The following is a 27528-nucleotide window of genomic DNA, read 5'->3' as shown; positions in this document are numbered from 1 at the left end:
AACGGCGCTCTAACCTGTATGAAACCTGTGCTCCTATCCTGCCAGTCTGCACTGATATAGGACAACAGTGCAACAACTTCGCGGCTGAACTTTAGTTACATTTATGGCGTCATATGCCATCAAAGGGAAACATGGAAAAATGCATGACTTACAGATTTATTTTTATGACGTTCCGAAATCCGATGTGACAGGAACGCTGGAGAAACAGCCGCTGTCCACTGCATTAGTCAACTACATGTCCTTGATGAGTCTCCCGCTCACTGCCCTCCATCAAAAATGGCACATCCATCGATAATATTACATAATAACAACTGCTCGGATTAGATTGCGGGTTGTTTTGGTATAATAAGTGCCGCTATACAACTATAGCGTCATATACCACCAAGGGGGGGGGATTTGCGCCTATCATGCACATATCAGCCTAACTTTAGATAGATAACTTTACATTAAATATGTCTACCATCATCTGCTGTCACAGGTATATATAATTTAGTTCTAAATAAACATGATTGTACATCTCTGAAATGTGAATCGCGCACCGATGTATTTCTATGGGGAAGGCTGTGCTTGACGCTTCCATTGGACTGACGCCGGGGGAAAGGAACAAGGTGACTGTCACCCTGTGACAAACGCGCAGATATGAGTGCTCTGGTGTCCTGCTTTGGTAGTCTAATGGAGGTGCTAAACCCGAGCGCGCTGGACTGTGGAACTTTCTATGTTAAGCATAGGCACAGCACCTCGGCATAACAGCATTTTTTTGTTATGCTTGTTGTAAAGAAAAGGTCTATAATGCATTGAAATGACATTAAACTAAGATAATAACATGGTTATCATCATTTTTCAAATCCGTAATTAAAGTAATTACAGAAAAAGTAAATTACATTTCTGCCTAGCTTCCGTATTTACGAGAGCGAAATAACATTTCTGTAGATGATTCACAATGCATGCCGGAAGGTAGTCCCATGCCTCCGAATCTAACGTGCATCCCGAATTTCGCCAAACATCATTGTGTGATCTGTTGGTCTGAGTAGCTAAAATAAACATTTTTCTGCTGTGTTTGGTACCTCCAGCACCGTGTGTGTGTGTGTGTGTGTGTGTGTGTGTGTGTGTGGTACCTCCAGCACTGTGTGTGTGTGTGTATGTGTGTGTGTTTCCTCCAGCACTGTGTGTGTGTGTGTGTGTGTGTGTGTGTGTGTGTGTGTCTGGTACCTCCAGCACCATGTGCGTGTGTGTGTGTGTGTGTGTGTGTGTGTGGTACCTCCAGCACCGTGTGTGTGTGTGTGTGTGTGTGTGTGTGTGTGTGTGTGTGTGGTACCTCCAGCACCGGGTATGTGTGTGTGTGTGTGTGTGTGTGTGGTACCTCCAGCATGAAGTCCACCAGGCGTCTGCTGGGCCTGAGAAGCAGCTGGTGGAAGCGGACGCTGAGGACCTCCCTCTCCAGAGCGTCCCGGACGGCGTTGCACACGCACAGCTTATGACACGTCTCCTCCAGGCCCCTCTCCCTGCAGACGCAGAGCTCAGCATTACAACTCTTACTTTATTTATATTCAGGGTTCCCACACCTTCTGAAACATCAAATTCAAGCACCTTTCAAAGACTTTCAACTCAATTCCCTCAAATTCAAGGACCCAACACGGCATAGTTTGAGACAGATCTAGATGAGAATTTATATAAGAGGAACTATCCGCTCACAGACAACAATTAAAAAGAGAGGCTTGAATGTAGAGGCTTGAACACTAGATGGTCTCTTGCCTTCTCTACCACAGCACAGCAAAACAATATATTGTGAAATATGTTAAGTTAAGCAATACAAAGACTTATTTACTAGTTGACGAGCTAAGTAAAACAGAGACAACACAGAGACAACACAGAGACAACACGGAGACAACACAGAGACAACACAGAGACGACACAGAGACGACACAGAGACGACACAGAGACGACACAGAGACGACACAGAGACGACACAGAGACGACACAGAGACAACACAGAGACAACACAGAGACAACACAGAGACAACACAGGTACTGAACTCCATGCACATTGGAAACACCATTGTTAAGTTGGGAGTCAATGACATGATCGTCAACAGTGTTAAATGGACTGCACTTATATAGCGCCTTTATCCAAAGCGCTTTACAACGGCCTCTCATTAACCCATTCACACACACATTCACACACCAATGGCGGCAAGCTACCATGCAAGGCGCCGGCCCACTCATTGGGAGCAATTTGGGGTTCAGTGTCTTGCCCAAGGACACTTCGACATGTGGCCAGTCGGGGCTCGAACCGCCGATCTTCCAACCTTGCGATCATTAGATGGCGGCTCTACCTCCTGAACCACAGCCGCCCCTGACGACATGATGGTCAACAGTGTTCTCACCCCTGTTGGACTTTGTGCAGGAACTCTCTGAGAACAGACTGTCTGAAGTGGTTGGGCAAGCTCAGTGTTACATTGTCTTTTATGAAGGCCTCTACAAGAGCCTAGGGAGAGGGGGACGGAGAGGGAGGGAGAGAAAGAGAGGGAGGGAGGGAAAGAGAGGGAGGGAGAGAAAGAGAGGGAGTGAAAGAGAGAGAGGGAGAGAAAGATAAAGATCTGTTATTCATTATGTTTATATCATGATTCTACTACAGTAGAAACTACAGTTCCATATACCGTGCTGTTTGAAAGTATGTGAACCCCTTGTGCAATTATAGATTATTTTAGCACCTGCACTAATTTCTTTATAATTTAGTTTTCCTACACGTGTGATTCCTCTAAACCAACATATGGAGTTGGTAAATATAAACCTGTTATGTCAGATTAAAAAAAAGACTGGTTCTGATTAAATAAAGATGTCATGTGCCCCGCGGTGGCGTAGCGGTCTAAGCACTAGCCACTAGTGCAAGTTGCCCACCGGGGACTGGGATCGAATCCCGGTCTCGCCAGATCCGGATATGGCCGAGGCACACAGGGAGCGGCATATTGAGCGGCCGCTCCAGAGGGCGGTATAGGACTATTTCCGGACAAGGATCCGTCGCGCAACAGCGCCCCCGGGGTGCCGGAATAACGGTGCTGGGCTCGAGGAGCCAGTCAGCTAGTCTGCCTGGCGATCTCCTCTGGGGCTGCCGGCCACGGGGTCGTGCGGCGGATCCTACGCAATAGGCAGGGGATAATTGGATGCTAGGTTGGGTTCAATTGGATACCAAATTGGGTGAAAAAGGGATAAAATCTGAAAAACAAATTTAAAAATAAATAAAGAAAGAAAGATTTCATGGCAAAAACACAAAATAAATCTATAATTGCATCTATAAGGGGTTATCAGAGGTTATCAGAGGTGAAATTCAGCCACAATTTCGGAGGCAAACATAAAACATCGGTGTGGTCGTTTTTTGTCGCAGGATCTGCGCTGACCTGGTAGTTGTGTGTCCTGATGAGGCTGTTGATCTCTTCCGTCGGAGACTGAAGCCTTAACTGCTCCTCCTGAGACATACAACTACTACCCCCAGACATACAACTACTACCCCCAGCACTGTGTCTCCTAAGACACTTGCTTTTCCCCTTTACTATGCCCCCTAAGACTTCGACTGCCCCTCCTGTACTGTCTCTCCAGTGTCTATTAATATAAAAAAAGAATAAAAAGAAAAAATCGTTCTTTCTTTTATCACGACGACTGCAAATAGCCCTGAGCTAGATTACTCTTCCTACTAGAACTGGTGAATTGATGATTCACTTGCTTAGTCAAATGTATCGATTGTAAGTCGCTTTGGAATAAGGCGTCTGCTAAATGCCAAAAATGTAAAAATTTGATCTGTCTGGGACGTCACTGACCTGGTAGTTGTGTGTCCTGGTGAGGCTGTTCAAGGTTCGACATTAACGTTGTCGCTGTCGCGCAAACAAACCCGCAAATGTTTTACTTGCCCCGGGCAATCGGGCAACCGTTAATGTCGAACCCTTCTGTTGGTCTGTCTGGGTGTGTCACACTGACCTGGTAGTTGTGTGTTCTGATGAGGCTGTTGATCTGGCCGTAGGGGGTCAGCTGGGTGTCGCTGGGGTCCGAGGCTCCGGTCAAGGCCCGGCAGGCGTTCCAGTACCCAGCCAGGCGCCGCTCGTCCAGGTGACAGTGCAGCGCAGAGTCCAGCTGCAGCAGAACCAGGGAACCAGCAGAACATAGGGAAGAATAGATGTTTACATAATAGATACATTCTCAGATTCCTACTGATTAATTATGCCCCAAACTTTCTCTCATGCATTTCATGTACGAAAGGTGCTATATAAATAAAGCTTTACTTATTTACTTACTTACTTGCTATTTATATCCCCCCATTTATGTCTATTTATGTCTATTTATGTCTCATTCTTGTTTTTTATTATCTTAGGACTGTGTTGATTGTTAGCACCTAGGGCTTGCATTCGTTGTACCTGTACAATGACAATAAAGATCATTCATCATTCATTCATTCATATGAGGAGACACAGGGGTCATGTGAGACACAGGGGTCATGTGAGACACAGGGGTCATGTGAGGAGACACAGGGGTCATGTGAGGAGACACAGGGGTCATGTGAGGAGACACAGGGGTCATGTGAGACAGAGGGGTCATGTGAGGAGACACAGGGTCGTATGAGAGGCAGTCCAGGGGGGTATTTCATCAACACCACTAAAGGAAAATCCAAGCTTATTTTGATACGTTTTGCAAGACTTAAAGACAGATAAAAACATCTGGTCTTATTGTGATAGTCTTGCGAGACTTATCAAAAATAAGCCTGGATTTTCCTTTAGCGGTGTTGATGGAGTACCCCCCGCACGCAGCTCAATATACTGTACCTTCAACAGCAACTCTCTGGTTAGTCTGAAGTGCTCCCTAGCCTTCTCATAGGCCAGTTGGTCCGTGCAGCCTTGCTGGAAGAAAATGCCTCCCAAATCATAATGAACCTGCAGGGAGAACAAGACTTTGGTTCACAGCCAACTGGAGCACTGGAAACACTGGAAACATGCATCTCTTCTTAAACGGTGGCAGCTACGGGGTCAGGGGGAACTCTGATCAGCTACGGGGTCAGGGGGAATTCTGATCGCAATTCTATGGATGTAGGAACTGAATTTTAATTTTGGTTTTTAAATTGAGTTGAGTTTGAGTTATGAGTTTCAAATTCACTTCCTGGAATGGGGTCGGTCTTACCCACCTGACAGTGAAGCTCGTCTGCGCTGATGCGAAGCCCTGCCGTGGAGGACTCGGTCTCCCCGTTGGCAGTGCTGGGGTCAGCTGCTAGTAGGTCCAGGGTCCGCAGGGTGTGGATGTAGAAGTCCCTCTTCAGCCCCAGAGCTCCTTCCAACACCATGATGGAGTCTGCAGCCTGCTCCTTCAGCTGCAGATGGAGAGAGAGGTCAGCCCTGGGTGAGGATTTCATTTCATTTCATTTGTATTTGTCCGAAACACAAACATATAAAAACATAGGTTATCCAACACAATTTCACCTCGTGCAATTTGCACTAGCGCGTTGAGGAGGGGACAGGAGGAAGTGAAAACGTATACGTATCTAGTCCCCCTAGGCCCCCCTTCCTTACAATATGTTACAACATTTCAAAAATCGAGTCTCTTTCTATAACTAAATATAACCTAAATATCCAGATACAACATAAATATCAAATGCAGAAAATTAAACAAGATGTACTTCAGTCACCTTACTACTCTCTCACTATCAGGGAGTGATCACTCATACTGTCTAGGATAGGTTAGCGATACAGTAGGCTACGCTAGCGTGTGTTCATGGTATTCACTGATTGTTGAATTGTATTGTATTATTTCAAGGTACCCACGATACCCAATGATCGTCTTAGCTCCTGGTGCACTTGTTGTTGTTGTTGTGTTGTTGTTACTGTTGCTGTTTGTATGTGGTGAGACGTTTTGCTGTGTTTCTGTGAACATGCTGCTCTAAACTAATTGCCCCTAGTGGGACTAGTGAAGTTGTTTGAATTTAATTTAATTTAATTGAATAGTGTAGCATGTCTCTTAGAGAGAATAGCCTATGGAACTGGTGGGGTTTAAACCCTAAAGCCCAATTTATACTTCTGCGTCGAATTTACGCGCAGCTACGCCGTAGCCTACGCAAGGGCTCTCCCAATTTATAGTTCTGCGTTGGTCAGTCTGCGTCGCGTTGGTCGGTGTACTCATAGCGGCATAATAGCGATTTTTTTGTTATGCTTGTTGTAAAGACTTGTTGTATCATCGTCCGCAGGTAATCATTTATTTCTAAATAAACAGGATTGTACATCTCGTAAACGTGACTCGCACTCCTTATGGGAAGGCTGTGCTTGACGCTTCCATGGGGCGCTCCGTTGGAACGGTGCACTCATAGCGGCATAATAGCGATTTTTTTTTGTTATGCTTGTTGTAAAGACAATGTCTATAATGCATTGAAATTAGTGTTGTTCCGATACCATTTTTTGATCCCGATACCGATACCGATACCTGACCGTGCAGTACTTGCCGATACCGAGTACCGATCCGATACCACGGCGTTTGAAAAAACAAAACAAAAAAACATGTTTTTTGAGCCGCATACTCACCTCGATGTAAAATTATTGCTAACACTTAGTCTGGCACTGCTCAAAACCTTTGTAAAACAGGAAAAAATACCAACAGAGAGTGAATACTATAGAACTTTTTTTTATTGTCTACCTGGTATGGTGACAAGAAAATCAACCCCTTATAAAACCTGAAATGTGGCTCTCACAGATGCCAATCAGTGCAATATCCATTTAAGATATAAAACAGTCGTAGTAGTAGTGCAACAGCAAGTGAACATTTACAAACAAAATAACTTTAGTACTTTAAAAAAAAAAAAAAAAAAAAAATCGGATTTTTTTTTTGTTAGTACTCGCCGATACCGATACCAGCATTTTTGTGCGTATCGGTGGCCATGCCGATACTAGTATCGGTATCGGAACAACACTAATTGAAATGACATTAAACTAAGATAATACGATGGTCATCATCATTTTTAAAATCTTTATTAATAAGTAATTACAGAAAAAGTAAATGACATTTCTGTCATGGCTTCCGCATTTTGGCCTACGAGAGAGTCGGAATCATGTGCTACCAAGCGGACCAATCATAGTGCTTACGGTCTGCGTAGGCACTGCCGCGTAGTTAAATTTTTTGGAGAGGTGCGCGTCAACCTACGGCGTAGATTTTACACAGAAGTATAAATTGGGCTTTATACCCAGAGGATATCCCTGCGGTAGGAGAGATACCTCAGGTAGGTGGGAGGAGGGAGGAGGGAGGAGAGATACCTCAGGTAGGAGGGAGGAGGGATACATGTACACTACACCTACCCACTACACCTACCCACTACACCTACCCACCACACTACACCTACCCACCACACCTACCCACCACACCTACCCACCACACTACACCTACCCACCACACTACACCTACCCACTACACCTACCCACCACACTACACCTACCCACCACACTACACCTACCCACTACACCTACCCACCACACTACACCTACCCACTACACTACACCTACCCAACACACTACACCTACCCACTACACTACACCTACCCAACACACTACACCTACCCACCACACTACACCTACCCACTACACCTACCCACCACACTACACCTACCCACTACACCTACCCACCACACCACACCTACTCACTACACCTACCCACCACACTACACCTACCCACCACACTACACCTACCCACCACACCTACTCACTACACCTACTCACCACACTCAGAATGTTTTCCGTCAGCTCTTTCTCCTGCTGCACAATGTTCAACCTGTCAACAACAACGACGAAGAAATTAATATCACACTGTATGGATTAGCCCATGTCACAGAGTAGCCCAGCAATTCTTTTTTTATTTTTTTTAGTGGGGCAGTCCCACTCGTATATTTATTTTAATTGCGATAGAGACAGTAGAGATTTTGACAGGAAGGATGGGAGAGAGAGAGAGAGAGAAGGGAGGGAGGGAGGGAGGGAGAGCAGGATGTGTCACACGGTCGACGCTTAGTACCCCCGACAACTCTAATGGAAGAATCCTGTCAGATAAAGAAGCACCTACATGTTCATCTGATGAGGCCCAGGCCTGGTCTGCTTCTCAGGGAAGCTGCTCAGTACGATGGTCCGGATGGCCCTGTGAGAGACAACATACAACATACAGCCCTGTGAGAGACAACATACAACATACAGACACACGCTGAGCTACCACCACATCAATGACGGGTACAAACTGGTGATGACCCAAAAAGGTGACTCTTTTTTTGCCTGAAAACTAAGAAAATTATCAAATGCGCGGCTAACCTTAGAGGATAATTTTTGGGACGGGGGGGGGATAGCGCTAGCACTAATGGTGCTAAATGGATATCACTAGTACTAACGGTGGTCTAACAATGATGCGTGTGTAAGTAGCGGCAGCCCTGACCTTAACACCTGCATCATTACTTCGAAAACAGTTTACTGTGACTGTGCCTGAAGCTAAAAGTTATTTCAACAGCAGCGGAGTTTAGCAGACAGGAGGATTAGTGAGCTTGTGACCCAATGTTTATTTTTATTTTTTTGTCGATCTACACGATTCACATGGATGACCTATTTTGAGGTCAAAACTGCTAATTTAGCAGAAAGGTGACAAGTCTGCACCCCCGAATAAGGTGTGTGGAGCTGATTTAAAGGTCTACTTCAGTATGGATGTCAGGGGTCGGGGGAAAAGACAAGATGTTTTGGTCTCCAGGCCGTTGTCAGTGAAACGAATATGGTGATATTTTGGAGCATACAGTGATATTGTTGAAAACAGAAAATAGTCTGTAAATGTACGTAAAACTGCAGACGTCCAGTATCTGGGGTCTGGCCGGGCAAAGCACATGTAGCGCTGAAAACACGTCTCTGTCACACACACAACACCACGTCATACAGAATTATGCTTGAGTTATTATTGCCTTATTGTTGTCTTGTGCTGCAACAGACTCCTGACACCTATACTGCAACCAGCCACCAGGGGGCGATCAAGATATTTTGGCTTCACTTTGTTATTACACATTGTAATAATTATCAATCATGCAAAATGTCACTCTCAAACAACCTGAAGCGTAAAATTCACGTGGAAAACCGCAGCTTTAATGAAGAATGGACTGAACGCATTCATCTTGCCAACATTTAGTAAAGCAAAACCTATATGCCTCATCAGCACTGAAACGGTAGCTGTTGAAAAACAATACAATCTTCGCCGTTACAATTATACGAGGCATGCAGCTTTCAGAGAATCATACCCTAAGAAGTCATACCCTGAGACCCGTCGCAGACAAATTGCAAGCTTAAAAGCTGGATATGGACATGCCAGTGGAATTATTAGCAGAACGTTATCTGAACGAGAGGGCAACTAGTGCATCTCTCCGGGCTGGTTCTACAAGCATAACAAGCCATTTACCTCGTTCATTTTTTGACTGAGAAGTTAGTTGTTATTTAAGTCACTATAATGTGCATGTGAAAAAATAGGCTATAACACGAAATGTTAAACAAGAGCATGTGGGGGAAAAAAACACGAAATGTTAAATGAGATCTATGAGTGTCCCCCCATTCTTGCATGCGAATAGGCGCTACGTCTGCCGCATTCCACTTAAAAGATGGGAATTAGTTTCAGCTTTGCTACTGCTATTTAGATGCAAGGTTGCAGCTTTGTGAATGAGTTAGGTCTGAATCGTCCTGCATTGGAAGAACTATATATGCTATGGCCGCTTTCGTAAATTCGCTCTGAGAGAGTCAGAGCGTCCACGTGACTGCCTCTAGTCCAATGAAATTACTTGGTTCCATGAACATATGAACTAGTAAACTTATATACAGTGTATGTAAACCTAAACACAAGAATGTAAACATATTGCACGGTTATAGAACATTGCACTATTCCCTTGGTTATTCCCTCTGAATCTTAGCCGAGTTTAGTGCACTTACGGCCCTGGGGAAGAAACTGAACTTGAACTAGCCTGCCTGAGCGCAGCCGTATGAAGTGTGTTGCCAGGGTGGTGTGGGTCCTTGAGGATTTTGACTGCCTTCTTGAGACAGCGGGAGTTGTACATCATCATACATTGTGATATTTTGTAAAGTAATATTGTTAATAAGAAAATATGGATATCAGCCCCAACCCCAATCTGGACTGGGCTCTTCCTCACCAGCGGTTGTAGATGACGACAGCCATGGCGGTGGTGGGAGGCAGGGTGGAGAGGTCCAGGTCCACATGCTTCACCCCAGCCGGAACCTTACTCACACACAGGAGCTCATTCAGCAGCATGTTCAACACAGGGGTGGTCAGGCTGAGGAGAGAAGGAACGGGAGGTTTCACTTCAAGAGATACAAGACATCTATTCAAGCCCCCCCCCTAGGAATCGGAGGACGGGCATGTGTGTTTGACACCTTTCCTCATTCCCTTCCATGCGTTACAATGAGCCCGTCCTCCGATTTTCTACCTCCACCAGCCTCCCCTGATCAACAGCATCAACCACCATTTCTCTGGTCATCTGGTTTTATTTGAACAGTTAATGTTTAACAGCCAATTACGTGTACAGGCCTACATACAACGAAAATGCATATCGATTAGCCTGTGTTATGGTGATTTTCGTAAATAGACCTACACAAATGATATGGTAAAATATGGTAATGGTAAAATATTATCATTATCATTTATTATTACTTATTATGCTATTATGTTCATTTCCCATTTCTTATTATTACTAGTTTAATTGAGCTTATTTAAGCACTTTGAGCTGCAACGTTTATACAAATAAACAAAATATTATTATTAGTAGTAGTAGTAAGTTATCAGTGCGACGAGACAGTCGACTCTCTCCGCCACACACCCCTCCGCCACACACCCCTTCTCCACACACCCCTCCGCCACACACCCCTTCTCCAGCACGTCCAGGTCCCACTTCAGGTACGCTGCCACTTTGAGGGCCAACAGCTTCAGGGTGCGGTTCCTGCGGTTATCTGCCGGAGGCTGGACCTGGTTCTGTTCGTTCACAGAGGGCTTGGACGCTTGCTCCAGGAACTGGATGATAAGCTGCGCTCCAACTGGGTCTGGGGAGGAAAAGGATATACACACACACACACACACACACAAGTTTGAGTCCACTACCATCCATGTGCTGTTGTAGTTCTATTGGATATTATCCTAAATGAGGTGGGTTAGTATGTTGTGTTGACCTGGGTGGGACTTCAGGAGGTGTGTCTCTAGCAGTGTGTCGTCCAGGAGGAACTCGAACCAGGAGGTCTGCGGAGGAGTGCTCGGCCGGCCGCCGCTCACAGCGACCCTGTCTACCGCCTCCGCAGTCATCTTCCCCTGGCAATGATCACAAAGAGGACACTTGGGGTCAGGCACAAGAAGAAGAACACAAGAATCGGGATTAATTACATTTCAAACAGCTCATATCGTGAGCTTAGAACTATAAGGTTCTATCTCCGTTTAGGGCAGTTCAGAGATATTGAGCGTCAAAGTTTTTACATTCCATTATGTTTTGTGAGATGGAACCTTTGTATTTTATTAATTACTAACTAAAAATTGTCAACATTTAAAAAATAACACCACACAGGCATTAATAAACACCTAATGGATCAGATTATGTAAAAAAACTAAATTTTGACAAAAATGGAGATAGAACCTTATAATTCTAACGTCACGATATATTTAAAAATACATGTCGTGCATTAGAAATGACCTATGTTCAAGAAGATTCCTCAACTCATGAGCGGCATCAGGCGGATGGACCCCAGCCCAGATGGACCCCAGCCCTGCAGCATTGTTTTGGTGGCTAGGCTACATCGCTAGCTGTCAGTCTCCCTGTGGCGTTGTAAGCATGTAAATATACCAGCGGACACACGTGCATGCAGCATGAGACCTCACCTTATCGTAGCTGTATCAAACACTGGAGAATGTTTTATTCCAGGCGGTATGTTCTTTGACAACAGAGGGTTCGGGCTGAGGGATTTACACTCTCCGTTCATTGGACATCACAATGGCGTCACATCCTTGCTTCTTCTTCTTCTTCTCAATTTGAATGGCGGTTGGCGACCGACTTGAGGCGCATTACCGCCACCTACTGGACTGTGTTTGAACGTTAGATTTGACAGCGAAAACTTCAAAATGAAAGAAATAAACAATGTTAGCCTTTCTGTTATCATTCGCTCCATAGTTTTCCCTAACTGTGATGTGAGTGCTATTGGTCTATAGCTTGATGGATCTGATGGATCTTTACCAGGTTTAAAATAGGTACAATGACTGACTGTTTCCATTCATTCGGAATTTTACCTGATTCCCAAACGTTATTAAACCATTTTAATACTACACATAATTTTGTATAATCATTCATATGAGCTAACATACTATAACAAATACCATCTTTCCCTGGTGATGATTGCATACACGTTTACTGCCCTTTTTAATTCAAACATCATAAAAGGTAGATCTAAACTGTCACTCGTTGCACTCATCTTCATATTAATATGCTGAGCAATTACCCCTACCTTGTCTAGCGTTAACTGTCTAGCGTTAACTGATACATTTCCTGAACTGTGAACTTTCACTAGTGTTTCTGCCAGAAGTTCTGCCTTTTCTTTATTACTTACTGCTGATTTATTGCTACCTGTCAACACTGGTATTACATAATTCCTCTTAATTCCACTCATGCTTCGGATCATTCCCCATTTATCGGACAGCTTAGTCTCTTTTCCTATCCTACTACAATATGTCCTCCAGTAAGTCTGTTTAGCTATTTTAACTCACTTCGGTGGTGTGAATGGAGAATTGAATGTTGCCGTGCGACAAAACCGCACGCAGTGTGCATTGGGCTTAAGGCTGTGTTCGGAATGGTATACTAGCATACTGCATACTAGCATACTCAATGAGTATATAATGCATACTGCATACTAAATTCATAATAAGTATGCATACTGCCTCCCAGAATTCATTTCGCCGGGAGCAGCGAATTTAAACCTCCATTAGCTAAAACCTGTACTTTTGGTTTTACAAGTGTTAACATGTCATTTTATGAAGTTTTAATATGCTTTCAGGCGAGACCCTAAACCCTTTGAGAAGAATGTCAATGTATCTCTTGTAACAGTGAATAACAATGCGATCATGTAAAACACGTGTTTGGGTTCATACCTAATGTTACTCTAACTTAATAAAATCCCTTATTTATTTTCACATGTACAGGAAGTACGGAGCCCCTCTGGGGTCACCTAGGAGAAGAAAAAGAAGAAGAAGAGTAAACTGTGCGCACAGTTTAGTAAAATCACTCCGCAAATCACTCCGCACCTGACGTAAACTGCAAGGTTCAGAAATAGTTTTCTGGGTCAGACATGACAGGTGCGTGAGACAAGATGGCCGCAGCGTGATATCCTCTCTCGCAAGCCCCGAAAAATAATGATTAAAACTCGGAAATAGTAGACCAAACAAGAATGTGAAATAATAGCCTAACAAGGAATGAATCTACGCTCTGGAGAAACAACAAAACCTGACAATCTACTGCTTAAAAAGAATAAACACAGAGCGAACGCCGAATCCACCATGAACAAAGAGGAGATGCAGAAATTATTTACCGATCTGAAAGAATCATTGTCTAAAGAGATCCAGGAGTTCAGAGACGACTCCAAAACCTTTCAACAACGCACGGAAAAAGACATTAAAACAATTATGGACCAAACAGCAGATCTGCGTGAGGACGTGGAGAAAACAGGAACACGTGTGGATTGTTTGGAGACACGGGTGAGCTGCCTGGACGACGCCGAAGCAGCGGCCCAGAAGCATCTGAAGCAGACAAAGGATCGAATTGATGAGCTTTCAGATCAGGTGGATTATTTAGAAAATAAATCCAGACAGAACAATATGTGTATATATAATGTCAAGGAAACAAACGGAGCCAGCAATATGATAGAGTTTCTAAAAAAGCTAATTGCAGAGACTCTGGAGGTGCCAGGTGATATCAATTTAATCAGAGCGCACCGCATGGGCAACCAACAAACACACTCCACTCGTCCGCGGCACATGTTCGGCAGGTTCATAGCCTACAGTCAGCATCCCACTTTCCCAAAATTCACGTTTTTGTAACTGGTAAGTAGACTAATGTTATATAACCTACATAAATTACACGTATTTACATTCATCCAGGATTCTTCTATTACTGTAACCGAATACCGAAATCTGAAGCAAGCCTACACTGACATGTTAGCAGTGTTGATAGCCTAGCCTAGGATAATGTTAGCCGACAGCCTGCCAGCGCTTAGCTGTAGCCTACGGTACTGTGTGTCATATCTAAGCCCGACGGTATAGTGCTCTAAATCATAGAGTAAAGAGTAACTGTCATTGATTTATGAGTCTAAACTTTGAGTGAAAATGGCTATCCGACATGCCGCCATTCCGACATGCTGCTTCCCAGTGTATTATTTCATTCTCATGCATTACTACGCTTTTATTAATAATGCAATGTTAGCTATTTTTGTGCAAGTGCATTGATTTTCCTTCTTTTCTGCAATTGCATTCAACCTGTGGTAGGCTATGCAACCTGAGTGTTGTGATCAAAAATAGAGCAATGGAATGATATTCCTCATGTGATAATTAGCGCTGATCTTAGTGAATAGGGCGGGTTTGGCAATGATGTTCATTTGCATGCGTGTGTGAGATCTGGCCAATATGCGTGCGTAATTGCAGTGTTGTTTTCCACATCTCGGCGAGATAGTTTTCTCAGACAAGGAAATAGAAATAAAAACAACGATTCAAAGTTAAAGGCGTAAATATGTAGAGCTGGAAACTAAAGCTGTCAGTCACTGAACGACACACTGAATAACAGAACTGCAAAGCAGCCCTCACCACGGCGGGTGCTGAAAGACAGCGCCGCACACACACACACACACACACACACACACACACACACACACACACACACACACACACACACACACACACACACTTACTTACTTACTTGTCGGAATAGCGGCACTCTTGAAAAAAAAAAGTGCAGTGCCACCAGTCCGACACCTAGTCGGAAAGGCGGAACGTTAACCCGAAACTTTAAAGTATCGCCATTCCGACCGTTAGAGGTCTATGTCGGATTGATTGATTGATTGAAAACTTTATTAGAAGATTTGCAGAAGTAGGTACATGAAAGTACATATTACATACAAGGTCAACTAAAAGGATAAAAACCCAAGAAAGCCACTGGCTTATTTCAATTGGGGTCCTTGATTTTCAATTCATCGGAGTATGGCGAGCACCTCCCGCTATGGTTATACCTAAGTACAGGCTTATTTGCATTCACTCAGGATATTCAAACGTTCCAATTAGAACATTGAGTGTTAGGTTGTTGAATAATTGTCTGGACAATTGTCTGGCTAGCTACCAGCTCCCAAGCAGCAACGTTTATAGATGAGATTTTGAAATTCTGTAGACATTTTTACCAATATATTGCATTAGGCTACACAGATGTTTATTTCATGTAGGCTACTTAGACTGGGCTAGATATTTTTGGATAAATTAAGATTACTTTAGTTATGCATATAGGGAGAAAATTGAGTGGAATTGAATTTAGTGTTGCTAGGATTATAAATCAACGTTAAAATAACTGATGATCACTTAACTGTACCTTTTGCATGGTTACTTATGCAGTTTGTCTGTTTTTCCTCCCCAGAAATTGGTTCCCAGCGAACTTGTGCCAGTAGCCTTCCGCTCTGTAAGTCAGAAGTGTGTTTCTTTGATTCTTCCTCTCATCTCATCCATCTTAGCTGATGCCTCCCTACCCCTCACCATTTGTCTTTCCCTCTGTTTATTCACTTTTCACTACTGTTCAGTTTTGTAACTCAGAAATCTACAGTAGGCTATTACTGTAGGTATTCAAATACATTGTTGAGGTCAGGAGAGGTCTGAGTCCATCTACAGCTAGTGATGATGCCATACCTTTTTTTAGTCACTGAATTGTATTCTTTTCTTTGATAGAATGGATGAGTTGGATAAAGAGTGGATCACCTTTTTCATTTACATACAGCAGCTTTACATACAGCAGCTCTCACAGCCTGCTCTACCCTCTCACAACCTCCTCTACCCTCTCACAACCTCCTCTACCCTCTCACAGTCTCCTCTACCCTCTCACAGCCTCCTCTACCCTCTCACAACCTCCTCTACCCTCTCACAACCTCCTCTACCCTCTCACAACCTCCTCTACCCTCTCACAACCTCCTCTACCCTCTCACAGTCTCCTCTACCCTCTCACAACCTCCTCTACCCTCTTACAGTCTCCTCTACCCTCTCACAACCTCCTCTACCCTCTCACAGTCTCCTCTACCCTCTCACAACCTCCTCTACCCTCTCACAACCTCCTCTACCCTCTCACAACCTCCTCTACCCTCTCACAACCTCCTATACCCTCTCACAGTCTCCTCTACCCTCTCACAGTCTCCTCTACCCTCTCACAGTCTCCTCTACCCTCTCACAGCCTCCTCTACCCTCTCACAGCCTCCTCTACCCTCTCACAACCTCCTCTACCCTCTCACAGCCTCCTCTACCCTCTCACAGCCTCCTCTACCCTCTCACAGCCTCCTCTACCCTCTCACAGCCTCCTCTACCCTCTCACAGCCTCCTCTACCCTCTCACAACCTCCTCTACCCTCTCACAGCCTCCTCTACCCTCTCACAGCCTCCTCTACCCTCTCACAGCCTCCTCTACCCTCTCACAGCCTCCTCTACCCTCTCACAGCCTCCTCTACCCTCTCACAGCCTCCTCTACCCTCTCACAGCCTCCTCTACCCTCTCACAGTCTCCTCTACCCTCTCACAGCCTCCTCTACCCTCTCACAGCCTCCTCTACCCTCTCACAACCTCCTCTACCCTCTCACAGCCTCCTCTACCCTCTCACAGCCTCCTCTACCCTCTCACAGCCTCCTCTACCCTCTCACAGCCTCCTCTACCCTCTCACAGCCTCCTCTACCCTCTCACAGCCTCCTCTACCCTCTCACAACCTCCTCTACCCTCTCACAGTCTCCTCTACCCTCTCACAGTCTCCTCTACCCTCTCACAGCCTCCTCTACCCTCTCACAGCCTCCTCTACCCTCTCACAGCCTCCTCTACCCTCTCACAGCCTCCTCTACCCTCTCACAGTCTCCTCTACCCTCTCACAGTCTCCTCTACCCTCTCACAGCCTCCTCTACCCTCTCACAGCCTCCTCTACCCTCTCACAGTCTCCTCTACCCTCTCACAGCCTCCTCTACCCTCTCACAGCCTCCTCTACCCTCTCACAACCTCCTCTACCCTCTCACAGTCTCCTCTACCCTCTCACAACCTCCTCTACCCTCTCACAACCTCCTCTACCCTCTCACAACCTCCTCTACCCTCTCACAGCCTCCTCTACCCTCTCACAGCCTCCTCTACCCTCTCACAGCCTCCTCTACCCTCTCACAGCCTCCTCTACCCTCTCACAGCCTCCTCTACCCTCTCACAGTCTCCTCTACCCTCTCACAGCCTCCTCTACCCTCTCACAGCCTCCTCTACCCTCTCACAACCTCCTCTACCCTCTCACAGTCTCCTCTACCCTCTCACAACCTCCTCTACCCTCTCACAACCTCCTCTACCCTCTCACAACCTCCTCTACCCTCTCACAGTCTCCTCTACCCTCTCACAGCCTCCTCTACCCTCTCACAACCTCCTCTACCCTCTCACAACCTCCTCTACCCTCTCACAGTCTCCTCTACCCTCTCACGACCTCCTCTACCCTCTCACAGCCTCCTCTACCCTCTCACAGTCTCCTCTACCCTCTCACAACCTCCTCTACTCTCTCACAACCTCCTCTACCCTCTCACAGTCTCCTCTACCCTCTCACAGTCTCCTCTACCCTCTCACGACCTCCTCTACCCTCTCACAGTCTCCTCTACCCTCTCACAACCTCCTCTACCCTCTCACAGTCTCCTTTACCCTCTCACAGCCTCCTCTACCCTCTCACAGCCTCCTCTACCCTCTCACAGTCTCCTCTACCCTCTCACAGCCTCCTCTACCCTCTCACAACCTCCTCTACCCTCTCACAACCTCCTATACCCTCTCACAGTCTCCTCTACCCTCTCACAGTCTCCTCTACCCTCTCACAGTCTCCTCTACCCTCTCACAGTCTCCTCTACCCTCTCACAACCTCCTCTACCCTCTCACAGCCTCCTCTACCCTCTCACAGCCTCCTCTACCCTCTCACAGCCTCCTCTACCCTCTCACAGCCTCCTCTACCCTCTCACAACCTCCTCTACCCTCTCACAGCCTCCTCTACCCTCTCACAACCTCCTCTACCCTGTTTACGTTACATTTTTACAGATATAGATGTACATAGATGTACTTTCATTTACTTAAACAGGATCTGCATATCTGTCTGATAAATAAAATAAAAAGTTATATACAATTAATAATTAGTAGAAACATCGACGGAGAAGGAGAGGCAAATGTGGGTACAAGAGAGTGACAGGGTTGTCGTGTTGCCAGGCAATGTTGCTACTGTAGACATTGCCCCAAAGAGCACACCAAGGGACTCCTCATAAGGTTGATCCTAGATCTGAAGTTGGGCGGGTGGGGCAATACAGTAGCACTGGTGGGAGATAGGGTCTGTCAGCATGGTATGTTGCAGGCAGGTAAGAGAGTACGTATATATATACAGCGTGCTCCTCTACCATTGTTATCTCAACGTTCATCAATGAAAAGGTATGCAATGTTAGCTAGCTATAAAGGAGGTATAGATTAAGGTCACCGTGACCTCACTTTTGGCCTTGTCAATGTGACATTTCAGGAACGGCTTGAGGAATTGTTTTCACAATTGGCTACTTGGGACTCATTTAATAAAATACATTAAGCCTTCACTACATACTTTTTTGAGTCTAGACAGAGGATGTAGGCCTAAACAACAACCTGACTCTTGTTGGCGGGGCATACATCCACAAAGCAGTATTTCTAGTTGGAATATTGTAGTTTCCAGACTGGAAAAGGGATTGGGGCACACACACAGGACTTTGGAAAGAGGGTGAGGGCATGCAAAGAGGGTGAGAGGCACAAGTTCCATAATGTTTTTGTTTTTCAGATTGACTGCTATGCTGTCCATGGGATGACAGACGGGGCACTAAAAACACTGAAGATGTTTATTCTGGAAAACGGGCCTGCAAAACCAAAAACACTGAAGGGGATGATCGCGCTGGAAAAATGTGGGGGAACAAAAATGCTTCCAAAGTGAAGCGCACTTACCAAATGGTGTTGTTTGAAGAAGTTGGGGGCTCTTTCAATCAAGTGAAAGGGAAAAGAGGAGGCGGCACTAGACACCTAAAAGCAGAAAAGAACACCACAATGGCAGAGTTGGTTGAAGTAGGAAAAGCCCTTTTTTTCCCTCACGGGAAAAGTAAGCTTGGTGATTTGAATGAATTTGATTTCACAATTAGGGACTTCACCGAAGTGGAGCTTGATCCATTGCTGAGTCTGGGTCAACTGTATGAAAGTCTAAAAGTAAAAATGTTGAGAGTCTACCTATCTTGTAAAGCAAGGTCTGACACTGGAACACCTTCTCCGCCTGCAGCTGTTTCTCCGCCTGTAGCTGTTTCTCCGCCTGCAGCTGTTTCTCCGCCTGCAGCTGTTTCTCCGCCTCCAGCTGCCTCTCCGCCTGCAACTCCAACTGGATTTGGTTCTTCACCTGCTTTTCCACCAGAGTTCGATTCTCTACCTGCTTTTTTACCTGGATTTGGCTCTCCACCTACTTCTCCACTTGGATTTGGTTCTGCTCCTGCTTCTCCACCAGGGTTTGATTCTCTACCTGCTTTTCTACCTGGATTTGAATCGCCACCTGCAACTGCTTCTCGGCCTAGACTTGCTTCTTCACCTCCATCTGCAGCTGCTTCTACCTCTACAGCTGCTTCCACAGGGAGCAGGCACCCCATTATAGTTGATGAGGAAATACAGATAGGCTACTCCTTCATGGATGACACCATCAGTCTGGATGATACCCTGCCACTAGATAATATATCATACCCTCTGGAAAGTGCAACAGTTGAACCTCCCAAGGTCACAAAGCTAAGGCTTCACAGGGGAAATGTGTTTGAAGAGTTAAATGCTGCCTGTAAGGATGGTCGTCTATCTGTTGATGACACTCTCTTGGAGGTGGCGATGGTTCTACCCAATGGTACCACTAGGGATGCTCCGATCTGGATTTTTGGGGCCGATACCGATCACCGATTTTTTTCCTCAAGATCAACCGATACCGATAAAAATAAAAAAAACATAACTGTAGGCCTACTGACTGGATGGCCTACATATTTTTTGCTTTTTAGACAAAAGTTTTGATCCATTAGGCACCAAGCAAACACAGACCCATTTTTATGGCATAGTAAAGGTCTGGCCTATCACCCAGTTAGGGCCTGAAGCCCAAGTCAGTCGATATGGCTGTATAAAAGACATCATAAACGTGGCCTTCATGGTTTACATACTGTTACGTCCTCCTATGTTTTCTGTTCAGTTATCTGTCTTCCTCAGAAAAAAAGAAAAAAAACGGTTTTTGCGATCGGCCATTTTTGCCGATCACCGATCGAGTCATTTGGAGTGAAATCGGCCGATTTAAATCGGTGGCCGATAAATCGGAGCATCCCTAGGTACCACAGAGAAGGGAGAAGACACTGGTGGAGTCCTGCGTGATGCTTTAAGTGAATACTGGGAGACCTTTGTTATGAAATGCACTTGCGGAAACGCTGTGAGAATACCTATGACAAGACATGACATGACAGATGATTGGGAGAACGTAGCTAAAGTAATGGTCATAGGCTACAACATTGCCAATTATTTCCCTGTAGTACTGGCCAAGCCCTTCCTCTTCTACTGTCTTGGACAAAAAAATCATGGATGATGACCTGTTTTCAACGTTTTTAGAAACAGTTCCCACTGAAGAAAAGGACGTTTCTGAGCAAGCAATGAAGGACTTTGATAGGTTTGAATTGTGTTTTGATAATGTTATAGTACATTTGGAAGAATATATGAACTCTGTGCATTACACTTCTGTTCTGAGAGTTCAACTGTTGTGCTTCAACCATACAAGGTTTTGAAGAGTACATTGAGTCCATGTGCTCTGTGCATTACACTTCTGTTCTGAGAGTTCAACTGTTGTGCACAACCATACAAGGTATGTGTTATCTGCTATCCCAGCCTGGGTAGTTTCCCTTCCTGACATTGTGTTGTCAGAGGGGCCCTGTCGTAAATCTGATTCTGCTAAGTGCTGTACATTGAGCTGGGAATGTTTATGTTAAGGTACATTACCATGAAAATGTTTATATTTGAGCTGAGCAGTCCTAGGAGTGTTTATGTTTAAGATGTACATTTTCATGAGAAATATTTATGTTAAGATGCTTTTCCCATGAAACTGCTTATAACCACGCAGTGCTCGGCCTGCCCCTTTTTGTCTTTCTGTTTGGGAATAAATACTGGCTCAGGAGAGGAAAAGTTCAGTTTGAATCCGAGGTCTTTCGAGACCTGGGGATTCACTCTCACTGCGCAAGAAAATCATGATGAATTCCGTGTCTCTTTGTTTGTTTAGAGTCTGCTAAGGTCTGTTTGAACTAGTGATGGGTTAGCATGGCCCGATTTACAACCGGGCTGACCAGAATATAGCATTTAACCCTATTGAGAACCGAACAGACTTCAAATCAATTTCTGGAATGGATGGATTTCCTAGAGGCACATCATGTAAAACGTCTTGTCACCGAGGAGAATGTCAGGAAGACGTTACTTGAAGTGGCACACAAAGAAATAGTGCAGGATCCAGCATATATAGCTGACTGTTGGAGCACTGTGTTGAAAGGGCTGAAACTGCCCCCAGGGGGAATGGATGAAGTGATGACCAGCCTCACTCCTACAAGCAGGAAGGTTGTAGCCAAGCTACAGTATGAGAACCTCAACAAAAGAGAACAGGAGATTCTGGATTTCCTGAAGAAGTTCATCAGGACCTGTAGCGAACCTCGGCTCAGGAAATTTCTCAGATTTTGCACCGGTAATTCTGCAAGAAAGTTTCAGTTATTTGATAGTATTAACCTGTTCCTTTGAAGTCTGTTCAGTGCTGTAAAAATGTATTGACTAATACTAATCAGTCAATTAATTGACTAATGGGTGGCATCCATACCATTTTGTGTTGTCTTTAATAGGTGCAGACCTCCTGGTTGCCAAGGAAATCCACATCCGATTTGTTGAGCCTAAGAGTACCTTTACAAGAAGCCCCCAGTCCCACACATGTGGGTGTGTGTTAGAAGTCCCAAACAACTATGGATCATACCTTGAATTGGCAGAAGAGTTCACCAGCGTCCTTGATGCAAACGTGTGGGTGATGGACATTATTTAGTGGTAAGTGTCAGGTGTGTGAGTTCAATGTACATGATTGGGTATGTACATCTACAACTGCATGTAGCTCATGTTATGCTTCTCTATTCTACTGTAGGTAATTCACCATCTCTCTGGAGGTCCCCAGGAAACCGTGTTGTTGTGGCAGAATGGCACCTTCATTCTCTCTCTTTCCGTAATTCTGCTTACCCTGAGTTTCTTTCATGTTATGTTATTAACAGTATATCAGGGTCCTCAAACAGCATGCACATTCGTCAATTATTCAACAAAAAAGGGGACTTTATTTATTTTTTGTACATTCATTTTATTATTTCCACTGCCAGGGTTCAGTTTACCCTGGGTTAGTTTCATGTTTAACAGCATATCAGGGTTCTGATTAACAGGTAGAATTGAGATAAAAGATGACAAATATGCGATAGAAGGAAATGTTGTGATTAGGGGTGGGCATCAATGATCGACGATCGATAAGGATCTTGGTCGATCACAAAATATTTTAATCGATAATCATTATTTTTATTTTTATTTTTTTAAGGACACTAACGTTTTCAGTCATCCTCCTATTTGTGAGTAACTGTTTTTTTTACTGCTCCTATGGTAAGTTACTTATTTTCTATATTTTTTATTTATAACGTAAAATGTGTTTTTAAGTTAAACAATTTAGGCTACTCACTGCCTTGTTTAAGAGGATTGTTATCTGACTGTAGTGTCTAGTTTGGAGAAAAAAAAGCTTATCGATTAATCGATAATTGATCGTTAATTCTTGCGATTATCGAAAAAGAAATTTTGATCGTTTGCCCAGCCCTAGTGTGATTGCTGGCGAGGAGAACATGCTTTGCATTAAAGATACTGAATGCTGGGTAAATGTGAACACAGTAGGGCAGACAGAGTGATCCAGCAATTTAGCAAACGAATACCCATCGCTTTTTAAAGGACAAGGTCATAAATATATGATGATATTGTAGTGCCGAGAGACGGGAGTCGGAGGCGGCGTATCGAATGTCACAGCTGAACGTTTATTAACAGACATGGACAAGTCTCGACCACATGCTTCAAGCAGTAACTATATAACTGATGTAACAACTTGAGTACCACGCACTTAACCTTCCGTGCGGAAACAATACTCCCAACCCATAGTTCCGGGGGTGAATTATGTTAACCCACCACACAAGCCCCCCCAGAATTCACCCATAGTCAAAATCCCTGTGTCGGGGAGGGACGACGATCCGACCCCGGCGGGTGCGGGACGCAGGGGCATCCAGGGCAGGGGCAGGGGCAGGGGCAGGGCCAGCCGGGGCCGGAGCAGGGGGAACCAGGGCAGGGGCAGGGGCAGCCGGCGCAGCTGAAGGCACCGCGACCGGGGGCGGGGGGGGCATGGGTGGGCGGCCACGGCGTGGGGGCTGAGCCAGTTCCAATGGCCGGGAAACGTCCATGTACTTTGGCGCGTTGACAGGCCACGCACGTGTCGACCCAGCCCCTTACATCCTTCTTGAGTCCCTGCCATACGAACTTCTCAGAAACCAATTTCACGGATGGTTTCCTGCCGGGGTGGGAGAGGTCGTTCTGACACTGGTTACTGTAGGCCATGGGTCACCAACAGGCGGGCCGCGGGCCAGATGTGGCCCGCCAAAGCTTTCCATCGGGCCCGTCGAATATTCATGTTTTTACGGGGTTTTTTAACTTTTTTTTTTTTTTTTGAAAATTCGGAAATGAGGGAAATACCGTTTAGAACATATATCATAGATTCATATAGTTCTTACAATGCAGGAGGAGTCAGACCTACCTCATTCACAAAGCTGCAGCCTTGCTTCTGGTTGGGCACTAAATAGCAGTAGCGAAGCTGAAACTAATTCCCCTCTTTTATTAAATGGAATGCGGCAGACGTAGCACTATTCTCATGCAAGAATGAGGACAAATTCATAGCTCTCATTTAACATTTCGTTGTATTTTATTTTTTCACATAGCCTACTCATAGGCCTATTTAACATTTCGTTTTATTTTATTTTTCACTCTTTGTTGCTCTTGTTTAACATTTCGTAACATTAAAAGTGACTTAAATAACTAACTTATCAGTCAGAAAAGGAAAAAGATTAACACCACAAAAAAATAGCATGGCAAATGATAGGCCTTCATTGCCAGAAATGTTGTTTTCAAGTCGGTCAGTCAAACGTTCACCGCGGCATCCTGGTATCGCCTGGCATCTGTAGCCTATATCAAATAAAACGGTAATAACCAGGTCATTAAATTACACTTTAACAATGAATAAACCATGCCATTTAACATAGCAACAATAAAATCCTATGTCTGCAATACTCACATTTTGTTAATGAGAGAACTAACATCTCCCCTCTGACGCCAACTTCTTAAAATCAGGCTGGAGGTCCTCGTGAATGGCTTCAGATTCCAGCACAAACTTGCGGAACAGGCGATGCTGCGTACTGAAAGTTCCTCTGATGAAGTTAATTATTTTCATTGTTTTGTCCATAACCTCTTTCAGATCCCCACTTAGTTTGGCACACAGCACGCCAAAATATCTCGATTGCCCCCTGGTGGCTGGTTGGATAATAGGTGTCAGGAGTCTGTTCACACTGATAATAGGCTAATAATCATTAATAACATTAATTTAGTAAGAAAATGAAAATATTAAACAGTAATATGCTAATAGTACTATATACAATAGTATGCCTAAATAAAATAATTATATATATATATATATATATATATAAGCTTGGAACCAAATATAAGATTTAACTGGCACATAAAAAAAACAGTTCTTCTTTAGAATTTAGAAAGTGTGGATAAAACAAGATCAAGTGAAGACTGATGTCTGTCCTGTTTAGAAAGGCACAGCCCGAGGCTACAGTGCAGCCAGCAGTATCATTATTCATCATATATCATATATCATCTAGAAATACTGATAATAAACTATGCATTTAACTTATTAAAATATATTTTCAGCTGTCCCATTAATTGGCAGAGTAACTTCATAACATAACATAACCAAATTATCATATAATAAACCAAAGGAACATTGACATACAACTTCAAGTGAGATACTATAGAACTTACTGCAAGATATGAATAACCTATATGCACGATTTCTTGAGCTCACTTAAGACAAAAAAGCGGTGATAAATTGGCACAGAGTATCAAAGGGTGCATCATTATTATTCAGTGGCAGAGACATGCAGGTCGTCGATAACATTGCATTTCGTTTGACTTTCACATTTTAAATCGATAATATGCTACTTTATCAGCTTTCTCAAACGAAGTTTGCGAACGGATACCAGGCGTTGTGGCTTAGCCTGAGTGCAAGCTTGAATACTGTCCTTGTTGCGACTAAACTTTGCACTCTGATACTACACCGCAGAGATTGACGTCATGACACGTGAGTATTTGCAACGCGCAACTGTCAGAAAAACATGCCGGCATCGAAAAAGGAATCCATAACCTCTGATGGATCGAACAATTTGGAACCGGTTCTCAATTCCCATCCACAGGCCTGCAGATGACCAGGTCTCCCTTGTTAGTACCATAAGCTAGCCCCAGACCAGGCTCCGGGAGCCAACGGGCTGAGTTGACGTGTCTCCGCTGTCTCCCTCCGTCTGAGGGGACGTGTCTCCGCTGGTCAGCGGCCATGGGGTAAACCACATCAAGCATCCTCCTCATGGATGTCTCTCCTCCGTGGGGCTGCTGCAGACGGAACACTTGTGCTACCATGTGTTCTGTGGTGTGGTGCAGGAGGATCCTCTGGGAAGCCAGGCCCACCATCACAAAGTGAGCCATCGGAGACAGGCTGACAGAGATGGGGCCTGTACAAACAGCATTGGGGCCGAATCTCTTGGAGTAGAGCATCTCCCCCAGGTTGTGGGAGGCCAGAGAGTAGACGGCCAGGATGCCTTCGTCAGGGAAGCCCCGCTGGCTGCTGGGTATGAACACGGCCAGGAGCTGTCCGTCGGCCGAGATGTCACAGCTGGCGTCGTTGTAGATCTTACAGTTCTGCACCAGCACGTTGACAGAGGAATTGCTGATTTCTGGTAGGTCAAACTTGGTGAAGTCCCACCACTGTAGACGGTTGGTGGTGTTGGCGATGTTGCTGGCCACAGCTGACTGACCGTCCCCAATAACCGCACCTGCCAGGACCCTGTTGACAGAGGAATGGGTGGCCAGGCCAGGCTGTCCTCTCTCGTGGTGGAAGATCCCGGCGTAGGGCAGGTACTCAGGCAGGAGGAACCGCCGGGGAACAAAGCGTCCCAGGGAGGGGGCAGACATTTGAGCGTTGCGTGGAGCTCTGTGTCTGGTTATATATATATATACGTATATATATTAAAGTCCGGCCCCCACAGTGTATGCTTTGAAAAATTCTGGCACTTGGACAAATATAGTTGGTGACCCCTGCTGTAGGCCTTTGGGGCCAGCTGCTTGTACAGGGGAGCCAGCTCTGTGGCCAGCGTCTGGAAGTTATCCCTGAGAGGATCCTCCTCTTCGGGGCGTTCTCCTTGCAGTCTGAACTTGCGGGGTATCTTGCTGCGTGCGTACTTGCAGCCGTTGAAGTACATGCTCCAGGAGCAGCCGAAGGAGAAGGAGGCGCCACAGCTGTCGGGGTCCTTGCCTTGGCACGCACACGTACGGTCGTCATTGAGGCCGCAGCGGCGGACGGTGGGGTTGCCGAACTTGGTGAGGGTGGTGGAGAGCTCGCGGTACAGCTTGTCGCCGAGCCCCGTGCGTACTTGGAAGGGAATGTCCCCTTTGAGAACAGTTGCCAGAAAATATCCCAAAGCCACAGCTGTCGGGGTCCTTGCCTTGGCACGCACACGTACGGTCGTCATTGAGGCCGCAGCGGCGGACGGTGGGGTTGCCGAACTTGGTGAGGGTGGTGGAGAGCTCGCGGTACAGCTTGTCGCCGAGCCCCTGCGGTACGCCCTCCCACGCCATGATGAGGATGATGGTGTGGCCTCCATACGAGAGCTGATGGAGTCCAGGTATGGAGAGAAGGGGGAAGCGGTACGCAGACTTCATCTTCTGCCGCTGGCCCTCCTCGCTGCCGTGCTCGTCGGTGAGCGAGACCTTGTAGAGGGGCAGCACATGGCGCTGCTCGTCCTCGGGGATCTCCCCCACCTTGCGGTTGTCCTCTTTCGTCAGGGTGCACACCACGGTGCAGC

At 45.4% G+C, this 27528-nt stretch overlaps 1 protein-coding gene across 2 annotated transcripts in view; it reads right to left on the bottom strand.

Annotated features, from left to right (window-relative positions):
• ints8 (integrator complex subunit 8) overlaps positions 1 to 12001 on the bottom strand; it is a 29062-nt gene extending 17061 nt beyond the window's left edge. Inside the window, exons 1-11 of one of the 2 annotated variants that reach the window (XM_080525864.1) lie at positions 11896 to 12001; positions 11199 to 11334; positions 10898 to 11072; positions 10169 to 10309; positions 8071 to 8142; positions 7734 to 7785; positions 5165 to 5347; positions 4809 to 4916; positions 3970 to 4122; positions 2385 to 2485; positions 1361 to 1502 (exon numbers count right to left, since the gene is read on the bottom strand). In XM_080525864.1, the coding sequence (XP_080381990.1) occupies positions 1361 to 1502; positions 2385 to 2485; positions 3970 to 4122; positions 4809 to 4916; positions 5165 to 5347; positions 7734 to 7785; positions 8071 to 8142; positions 10169 to 10309; positions 10898 to 11072; positions 11199 to 11328 (1257 nt within the window). In that variant the 5' untranslated portion in view covers positions 11329 to 11334; positions 11896 to 12001. Of the gene's footprint in view, positions 1 to 1360; positions 1503 to 2384; positions 2486 to 3969; positions 4123 to 4808; positions 4917 to 5164; positions 5348 to 7733; positions 7786 to 8070; positions 8143 to 10168; positions 10310 to 10897; positions 11073 to 11198; positions 11359 to 11895 lie in introns of both variants that reach the window. The other variant, XM_080525865.1, reaches the window with a different exon arrangement.
• Between the last annotated feature and the right edge of the window lie 15527 nt (positions 12002 to 27528).

Source organism: Nansenia antarctica, assembly GCF_963989245.1.
Source record: "Nansenia antarctica genome assembly, chromosome: 3".
NCBI lineage: Eukaryota > Metazoa > Chordata > Actinopteri > Argentiniformes > Microstomatidae > Nansenia > Nansenia antarctica.
The sequence above is the reverse complement of the archived record's forward strand: the minus strand, read 5'-3'. Positions and strand labels throughout refer to the sequence as shown.